The sequence below is a fragment of the Glandiceps talaboti genome, chromosome 3, assembly GCF_964340395.1.
Source record: "Glandiceps talaboti chromosome 3, keGlaTala1.1, whole genome shotgun sequence".
In the NCBI taxonomy this organism is placed as follows: Eukaryota; Metazoa; Hemichordata; class Enteropneusta; family Spengelidae; genus Glandiceps; species Glandiceps talaboti.
In genome coordinates, this window is record NC_135551.1 from 16,093,320 (window position 1) to 16,103,715 (window position 10,396).

The 10,396-nt window shown below is 34.0% G+C and overlaps 1 protein-coding gene and 1 non-coding gene across 2 annotated transcripts; one reads left to right on the plus strand and one right to left on the minus strand.

The window, feature by feature from the left end:
• Positions 1 to 371: 371 nt before the first annotated feature.
• On the minus strand, positions 372 to 8,652 carry LOC144433120 (putative serine/threonine-protein kinase pats1). Its single transcript, XM_078121430.1, has 7 exons — positions 8,646 to 8,652; positions 7,761 to 7,940; positions 5,559 to 5,726; positions 4,022 to 4,170; positions 1,848 to 3,087; positions 1,308 to 1,338; positions 372 to 654 (listed from the first exon to the last, which is right to left on the minus strand). Exons 1-7 carry the CDS (start codon positions 8,650 to 8,652, stop codon positions 372 to 374), a joined length of 2,058 nt encoding a protein of 685 aa, XP_077977556.1.
• A 678-nt stretch (positions 8,653 to 9,330) lies between these two features.
• Trnat-agu (transfer RNA threonine (anticodon AGU)) lies at positions 9,331 to 9,404 on the plus strand. Its single transcript has one exon. It is a non-coding gene; the product is annotated as a tRNA-Thr (tRNA).
• The last annotated feature ends 992 nt before the right edge of the window (positions 9,405 to 10,396 follow it).

The following is a 10,396-nucleotide window of genomic DNA, read 5'->3' on the forward strand; positions in this document are numbered from 1 at the left end:
TATACATTTCAGTTTTTATAGCATTGCCACACCTAGTATATGGAGAGTTACTGCTCGTTCAAAGGCGTTTATACCAATAGTTCAGTTGTTAGTTGTATGGGGAAAAGAGGAGATGGCTTGACTTGTTCTGTATTTGTACCTAAATAAATAAAAAAAAGGAGTATTAGACCATATTAGTGATTGGTACTTTGATACATGTACATGATGATACTGTAAAACAGATCGAAGTGTGCTTTCAAGTTATTTAAATTCGGCCGAAATGGTATCAATGATCTCCTGACGTGAAGGTATTTTGTTGACCATATAACTGATTTGCGATTCTCTCTTTTTGTTTCTCAAGGCTTACGATCTCAACTATCCACTTACCATGACTAATTACTTTTCTTGTAGTCATTGATCAATGCAACCAATTGTTTTCTGCCAATTTTGTTGAGTAATTTCTCAAGGAAATCCAAATTATTTGCTGCAATCACTGCCTTGTCCTGTAGATATATGAATATATCTACAGGGTCACTCAATCTTTCCAATTCACCCCGTGGAATTTCCTGATCTTTGAGAAATTTCCTCATTTTCTCGACGTCCTTCTTCTCAAGTCTATCACCGATGTCTACGTAGAGAATACGTAAGGGGTGAATATACCCAGTTCCACGTTCTCTGAAAGTACGAAATATGATAACTGTGCAAGTTCATGTAATATGATTCAATCTTCCAAGTAATCTGATTCATACTATTTATAATATTTCATTGTGTTCTTGATACAGGGAAATACTAGCTATATTCTTCGATAAAGACATGATATGATCAGTCTTGGTATATGGCATGGAAGTGTAATGCAGCAGGGATCAAAAGAGCATTGCGTTGTATGGATTAGGTAGGCGTGTACAGCCATAACCTATGAGACACCAATATTTTCCTTGTCTGTGTTTATACATACGCGGCGAGCTTACACACGAGAGCAAAATATTACGGTTTTTTTTTTTTAAATTACATGCACTAAATGAACTGCTTTGACTGTTTTGTAGTAATCCGACACATTGAGGTGGCAGAGATTATTTGAGTGTCAATCGTGAGAGTTCAGTTCCTCTCAATACTGGGATGTATAATGTGAACGATCCACATCTCTCCATGGTCGTATAGTTATTCATTGCTAGGTTATAAAGGATTTAATACCGTTTCCTCCCTACCATTTAAAGGATGGGATTGAGTGTCTGTAAAGCAGTACTTTACAGTTGTGTACACATTTTTAAGTCCGTTGTAAAATCATAAATCCAATGAGAAATTGTGGATGGTTTGTTACTTTTACTTACCTACGGCTATCGTGTCTCGTCGCATCTATAGCTTCAAGATAATAATAAAAAAAGGAAGGTTAGGACATTTGCTTAAATGCTGAATGTGTGAACTTGTCATTCATTCCTCTAAGCGTCTGAGCTTGAACTGGAAATTATTTCAATTAATAAATAGTATCCTTAAAATACCTGACATGATATAAATGATTTAAAGTTCGCTTTCTTACGGATACTTTCCCCATAGAATACTAAACAAAAAATGTAAATATAAATTATCAATTATGGTAATATGTAGGAGTGTATGCAAATACAAACACCATACAATTATTTCGCGTTCTTAGTTTATAGTTGTTTGTTTGTTTGTCTGTCTGTCTGTCTGTCTGTCTGTCTGTCTGTCTGTCTGTCTGTCTGTCTGTCTGTCAGTCTGTTTGTTTGTTTGTTTACATTTCAACATTGTGTGTTTATGATAGAGATTTCTCTACAAGGCAAAATGTATTTTTCGAAATAAAGAGAGCGCAAATACGGATATTTCATATTTGTTATCCTTTCAATAACACTTACTTGCAATTGTAGAATACCATATTCTCAAATCTTCTACCTTGAAAGGAATACGACTTCTGCTACAAATGACATGCCCTTTCCTGAGAGGACCATCATCACGTGTATCGATGGCAACGCATCTATCGTCATCGACACCTGGTATCAATTTACCTGGTTCATGATGCTTACAAGGACACTTCAGAGAGGCACGATAAGATAAACCAGGACAATAGGTTTTAATCAATGCTGACAATTCTGCCTCTACTGTTTCCCTGACGTTTGTCACCATCTCAGGGTTTAGCTCTGTGATATATCTTCCTCCCAGTGACAGAACTCTCATCTCAATATCAGAACCAGTTTTACACAGAGTGACCTGGACAATTCCATCGTTATTTCTTGGTATACGAGAACGGTGTTTCACTAACACTGGGTTCTGACGCCATTTCCTGGAGCATCTCACGACCAATTTGTAATACAGTCCCTCGGGCAGGAAATTGCCAGGGAAGTGGAAGTAGATAGGGCAACAGGCTATACTATCTGTAGGACAAATGATGTCGTCTTTCTCGTCGTCACCTCTTGTGAGAAGGGATGGCAGATAATAGACATTCGACTGAGGACTAGCATCTGTTGGGCAAGGTACATAACACATGATGTCAAACTTTTCCATTATCTTCAGGAGAATTTCCTTGTCATGTATACGACCTTTCTCGTTGAGTATGTGATCCAGTAGACTCTCAAGTAAGCGCCCTTCATTAGACAATTCATCAACCATGTTGCGTAGTGTAATTGGAAAGCGTGGTAGTTCTTGGGTAATAACCAGCTTGAATAGGTTGACTAACCATCCGACATCTAGGATAACCGTATCCTTAAGCTCTGGCTCAGCAACATAATGTACGATCTCGCCCACACTGTGGTAAAATTCCAAAGCCTTATCTACATCTTCTCGTTTCATATTTATGCTCTCTCCTATTTCGTAAACCTCGTGTAGCTTTAACACCTGATTTTTCAGCTTTCTGAATGTGAGTTCAAGGTGAATCCACTTTACAGGTACTTCGCCAAGGAAGAAATATTCCTCGGCTAGTGACTTAATCCGTTGACGGAGTTCTTCGATCTTCGGATCGGACGGTGTGTCTCCCTCTCTCGATTTGTTGTCAACAGCAATCATGTCAACAAGATGCACACTGGCAGCTACACAGTGTTTACGTATGTAGTCGTAGATGTCTCGTAGTCGTTCCTCTGCCAATTGTTCTCTATTACGACACTGAAAAAAATGATATACCGAAATATATGTATAGTGTACACAAATTAGGCATGTGTTACAATTCTGTAACCTTTAACCCAAACATTTCAGTCAAGAACAACATTTCATGGCAAGAAGATAAATCTATTTTATAAACGTGTTTAGGACAAGTGATGAACTGAAATGCCTCTGTGTGTGTGTGTGTGTGTGTGTGTGTGTGTGTATATATATATATATATATATATATATATATATATATATATATATATATATATATATATATATAACTCGGTGAGTATCAATCTGCTAATACAGTGCTCTATACCGCAGTGGCAGAGCGTAATAGTTTTGGTAGTACTGGAACTCTTTCTTGGTTGTAACTCGGAGTTTCACGCATGGCGCGATCATCAGACAACTCTAATCAGTTTACCTGTTTCCGCCTGTCAGGAGTTGTCTGATGATCGCGCCATGCGTGAAACTCCGAGTTACAACCAAGAAAGAGTTCCAGTACTACCAAAACTATATATATATATATATATATATATATATATATATATATATATATATATATATATATATATATATATATATATATATATATATATATATATATATATATATATATAGTGTGTGTGTGTGTGTGTGAACCAGTTAAAGTAAAAGAAAAACGCCAAACCAATTGTCGTGGTATTTGGTGATGACTTTGCTTAAGGTGTGTAGATGAAATGTTTTCAAATGAAATTGGTCAGAACAGTGGAATACAGGTTATACCAAAAAGAGTGATATTTCATCTGATCAAATCATTTATAAAGGAAAAATGTATTATACACGTCATCAATCACATGATAGACATTTGTGTTAGTGAATGCACTCCACGTATCGTTTTATGATGATATTTTATCTGTTTCAAAACTTCTTAAAAACCTAAGATATAAACTCTATGTAGCCAACCAACCTCATCAAGTAGATCTTTCTTTGTTCCAACTATGATAACTGGTGGTGCTGTACACGTAACAGTGTGACTTGCTGCCTGTGCGCCACTTGAAGGAGAATCATTGGGTCTTGCATGGGCATGAATGGAATTCATCCAGAAGGAGAGGAAATCTGAAAATGTATGGAAACTATGCTCTAGGAACAACTGTTTTAGCTGTCTGACTAATCATTTTCATTAATTTTATTCATTAATCAGTTTACCTGTTTCCGCCTGTCAGGATACACCGATAACACACGCACAGACACGCACAAACACAGACACACAGACACACAAACAGACACAAACACACGCGCGCGCACACACACACACACATACATACATACATACATACATACATACATACATACATACATTGATATTGCATTACTAGTATTAGGAAAGCAACTCAACCACGCAGTCGCAAATCTATCGCTATCGTGTCCGTATTTGATGTCATCAAGTGATTTACGTGTGTATTTTGATAACCGACCTTTGACACTCCATTCATCTCTCCATGGTCCTTCAGCTTCGCTTGATAGGATTTTATCCAGGGTTTTTGTGAGATCCGTTACAAGTATGTAGATGACTCGACTTGTCAGGAATACCTATGACGTGAAGTAAAATGTCGAGTTGGTTTGTGAATAATAATGGTTTTCCGATTAATATAATTTCATAAATGTTTGCTATTGATTAATATAAACTACACGAAAGACGATAGGATAGTATTTTTAGTATTTTATAATTGAATTGTGAAATAACATTAGTTTAGTATATATACGTCACCAGTCCTCCTCTAGAATTTATGAAATAGAATACTGTAAATCTCCGTCGATTTCTTGCATTTATTGATGGTTACTTCTGGTTTAAGATCAGTATCCAGTCAAATGCGCAGATCATTAATACATTCTAATATGTACAAGTGCACACATAGAAGCAAAATAATATATTCGACCATAGCCTTATTAAATGCCAAGTAATACTAAATGTCCAACTATTACATGTTACCACTTTGACGTGAAACAGACGTGTATGAGCCCATCCGACATCATTGCCGTGATGTTGTTATGAATCATGTATGAATACAAAGAGTTTGTGATTAAACAGCTGTAGTATATTAACTAGTAATTTAAAGTACTGTAAAAACTTCCCTTCTTCTATAACAATGGTTTGTTTAATAATTCGTTTGCCAAAGGGATTTGTAACTTAGTCTTCAACACACCCTTATCAAGATATTGAGATGTCAGTAATCATTGTGATGAAGATATAAATAGAAATACCTGATGTGTTGTATAGTATAAACTCTGTCCTGCAGAATCCCATAGACTGAAGTATAGGTCAGGTATATCAACGTCTTTAACCTCGCTTAAACGTCTTTGTATGCGTTCACTAAACGTTTCTTCATATTCATATTCATCTTCATCTTCATCTTCATCTTCATCTTCATCTTCATCTTCATCTTCATATTCATCTTCATCTTCATCTTCATCTTCATCTTCCCAAAACGTGGAACGTGCCCTACCTATCTCCAAGTCATCGATGATTCCTGTTGTTTTATGAAATGTTGTTGTAGGTTTGACATGTGTTTTCTGATATTCCTGTTTCTTCATTCCAAACAAAAGTGTGTCTTCCATCAACTTTCTCGTTTCATCGATTGAACGTTCTCCTTGGTATTGATCAGTCTTCGATTCTTAGTCAAGATATAAAGTATGAAGATGTTTAAATGTTTGAATAGGGATTACTGTTAAAATGTGCATAATTTTGTGGTTAAAATGTTAACACATGACTTTTGTATACATTCTGTTTTCCTCGTAATGTTATAATTCCTTTCATTTTTTATAATATGAAACATCTTTTAACAATGGAAATTAAGTGTTGTACTTTGTTGTCTGATAATGTACCAGATATGAAGAAAAGAAATGTTCTGAATGAATAGAATCGGTAGCTAACAGTACTCTAGATTAAGAATATGTCACATATGGATATTATTCAATAACTATGATAGTCAATGGCCCGAGAGGGTTACCATACCGTTCACCCTCCCAAAATCTCCTACATCTGTATTTTGTTCATTGAAGAGTGATGAATAAGAAAGAGAAAACGGCAACCAATTCTGGTCCACGAAATATAAGGTTTAGTCTTGCCGTATATATGAGTGTCATTTAATTTCGCGCCTCTCTCTCTTTAAAATATTGTTTTCATGCTTGATTTACAATATGAATAATTCATCACTAAATAAGTAGATAGCCTTATCACATTTTACATTTCTTCTATCAACTGCTCCAATCAACATTGATACCCACTGATACCTAAATTATTACAGATTTGAATTTGGCGTATATTTGACAGTTATCAGACATGAAAATATGATGTATTCTAGTTTCCATACATGTCTTAAACACTATTTTCACTAAAGATTACATTGAAAGAATGTTTTAATGTCAGAGAAGACTCAACAGATTGCTCGCAACATGTGTTAGTTGATTTCAGGTGAGACAATTATTGTAAAACATATCTTGGAAAAGACATCATCAGAATTGTGTCACGGACATTTGAATATTTATATCACCAAGGTCTCAATACGTTAAAAGAATTTCCAAACTGACCGCCCCTGTGTATACTAGAGGACAAATTTATACCATAAGTCCTAGATATACATACACTGTACACTATATCGTACTTACTGATTAAGGACAGTGTTGTTACCAAAAGTGTTCATCAGCTTGGTAGGGCAAATGATTTTACAAAGGTTATAAAGCACAGGCAGTTCAAATATTTTAGCATAATGAGCTTTAGATCTGTCGTGGTCGACGATCATCATGAGAATGACAAATTTCATAGCTACAGCTGAGCACTAAGCGGCGGTACGGTATGATCACCCTATTGTAGATATCACTGAACGACCTAACATCTACAATCTGCTGATCATACCGCCACCTAGTGGTCAACTGTAACTATGGAATTTGTCATTCCGATGAGGCTCGTCGAGCAAGGCAGTTCGAAAGCTCAATGCTAAAAACTATCAACTGCTCGTGTGTTATAACTTTGGTAAATCAATATTTGTTATATTATGACGCCATAACCGAACAACATTGGATTAAAACAATAGTCTGACCTTGAAATCAAATTAAATAGTGTTATCACTAACATTTCACACTGTAGTGGTATTTATTATTTTCAGTTTATATAGTCAATTACCCTGTATTTTTCGCCAAATTGTTCACAAAGTAATTAAGTGAGAGTCACGTCGACATATATTAGCTTGGATTAATTGCATCAATTATTTAAGTGATAGTTGTTATTTTTTACCCAATATTGAAATTATGGTATAGGAACGAATAAGACTACGAATTCGAAGATCCTGTTCCTGCATTGATTTCTGTGTTCGGAATTTAGTGAAGCCGTTACAAGGCAAGACATCGTGTCCTTACTAAGTTCAAAGTCATCTCAGGCTAGCCTTTCCATTCGACTCAACTCCGTCTCAATTTCTGTCGTTTTCTTTTTGGTTGGTGTAGCAGATTGTAATAATTTCGATCCCCTTCCACGCCGACTTCTTGTCATTCGAATAGTCATAATAACAGATTATATGTACAGCTAGAAAAAAAAACTAACAATTTCTTTCAAATCTGCCGCTTGATCACGTGACTGAAAAGGTGAATGACATCATGAATAATATAATGAGCTAATTATAATACTATAAACTCGGCTTATATTACTCACACACCTTTTATAACCCATTCCGTTATGTCGATTTCATAAACATCAGCTCCATCTGTACTAAAATGTCCACTCTTAAAAACTTCTTTTAAAAGGCTTCTCTTTGTTGATGTCTTTCCAGCACCAAAAGCTCCAACTAGCATAATTCGACCACGATACAACTTTTTCTTCGTGTCTGGAAATTCAGCTGCACGTTGAAGGTCCTTTTTATTGTAGATAAAACATAGCTTGGGATTTTTAGCTTGTAGGATTATAATTTTGCCTATTTGATGCGTCTCTTTAAATACCTAGTCACACATAATCGATCTACGATTTGATTATACTTTTTGCATGATTACCGGACAAAGAAAATGTGTTGACTTTAATAATATGTAATCTAGTTGACCATAATTGTATGAATAAATAAGATGTATATTCAAATAATTCAAACCAACAACAGTAATTAATTTATTTTAATATTTAATACATTCAATCGCTTTGTATTATATTATGTGTTTTGGAAACTTCATAAAAGTAATTAGTGTTTGATATATATGTTTTGTAATTCTCTACTGATATATCATTATTATACTCACGTGTTTAGTATTTTCCTCCTAAAAAATAGAGACACACAGACATAATGAGATATAAGCTTATTATTTAAACAAACAGCAAAGTGAGCGACACATACAGATTATCAACGGAATCATCAGAACTAGCCAATATTTTACACAGTGCTAATTTACTAATTGAGTGACTGAAACAAACCTGAATCTTTTTCGTAGGTTTTTAAAGGAGAAAATCTTGTGTTCCAAAAAATGAAATACTTTTAGAAAATGAAATACTTTTAGAAAATTTAAATTTTCAAAGAGGAATTGACATTATAGATGTCAGCATATTTGTCTAAACTTACCTTCCATATCGCTTCACTCTTAAATGGGGAAACCAATCATACAGATAAACGAAAGGACAGGTACAGTGAAATTAACAAACGAACAAACAGAGATATGGGGAAGAGATAGAGAGACACACATAATTAAATAGTGGTGAATATACAAACTATAATAATATTACTAACTGATATGTTAATTATATTTTAGTTATATAGATTCCCTGCTGTACCCTAAGAATGAGGATATTACTTATTTGTTAATATTTATAGAAAAAGTGTACAATTGAATGTATTTCATAGAAAATGTAATATAAATATTTTCATAAGAATTGATTTAAAAATATCAACATATCCATCATATTTATTGCATCACTAATAGACCATATAGAGAAAGGTAAGAAGCAACAATTCACACGTGCTATGTTTTAAACCAGTCTTTTCAAATTGGTTATATCAACCGTTTGTGATGAATATAATTATGGGTTTGCAAACTCCAAAACTATTAAAAAGACGCGTGTATTATTATAATTTTACGATCCTCATTGCTTTAATCACCGATTCCTAAGTTGGCCACCATTAGGCAGGGAGACCTGGAATCTATTTACATCCTTAGGTTGAAAGACATAAGCTTTAAAAATGAGTTGGCTTCTCACCACCTCGGGGAAAGAAAGTACACATCTGGATAAATTCACGTTATCTACCAGTTGGCACGTTAGCTCAGCTGGTTAGAGCACTCTGACTAGTGTTTAGGGAACGTGGGTTCAATTCCTACACGTGTCACCTTTTTTTTCCTCATTTATAACAAATTATAATTATGTTTAATTATAATTATTTTATTTATTATATTAAGATTATATAAACAGGTGGTAAGACGATCATTATAAACGGTCAATAAACAACAACTTGAACACAATAATTACAATGTTATAAAATACTAATTGAACAATTAACTCACTTTTTTAACGTTATTTAACTTTTATTCTTTTCGGAAAGATAAACAAAAACGTAGTAAGCGACTGTAAATATGACTGTCATTTATTAGTATGTATAGAAAAGTCAAATAAGAAATTAAATCGTATTGAAACTTTTCATGTGAAAGTATTAAAATTACTATGTACACGTCCTCTGTATTTCTCGTTTCACTAATGTACCGTATAAGCATGTCACGGAATTTACAACCTGATAACGGTGTAAAACCAGAACGGTGTAATTAAAGTATGATCATTTCATTTCCTACAAAACTCAAATCTCATTTTTTTATAAAATATCAATATCAACTCTTAGTATACAAAGTAAAATATAATAATTTTGATATAGATCGTAAAAGGGATATTTATGGCATAAAATAGTATTATTCGAATAATTTCGTAGAATGATATTAAATAATATGTCAACCCGTCATCGTATTTAGTGTATCATCAATAAAATGAGACATTAAAAGAGAATGCAGATGAAATTATTATATAAAAAGGTGGCAAAATGATCGTTATAAACGGAAAACAAACAACAACTTCAACACAATAGTTACTATTTCATAAAATGCTAATTGACTAATTAATTCACTTGTTTACCTTTATATCACGTTTATTCTTTTCGGATTGATGTCAAATTGATATTGAATTTCTTTTTATCGTATATCAAATACTTCTAGCAACAATGATTCACCATGTATTCTAGACAGAGTGAGCATTCCGACAACTTCTAACTTTATACGATAAACAGCGCCCCCAGCTGCTCTTTATCTTCATAAAAGAGAACGAAATCTCTCATAT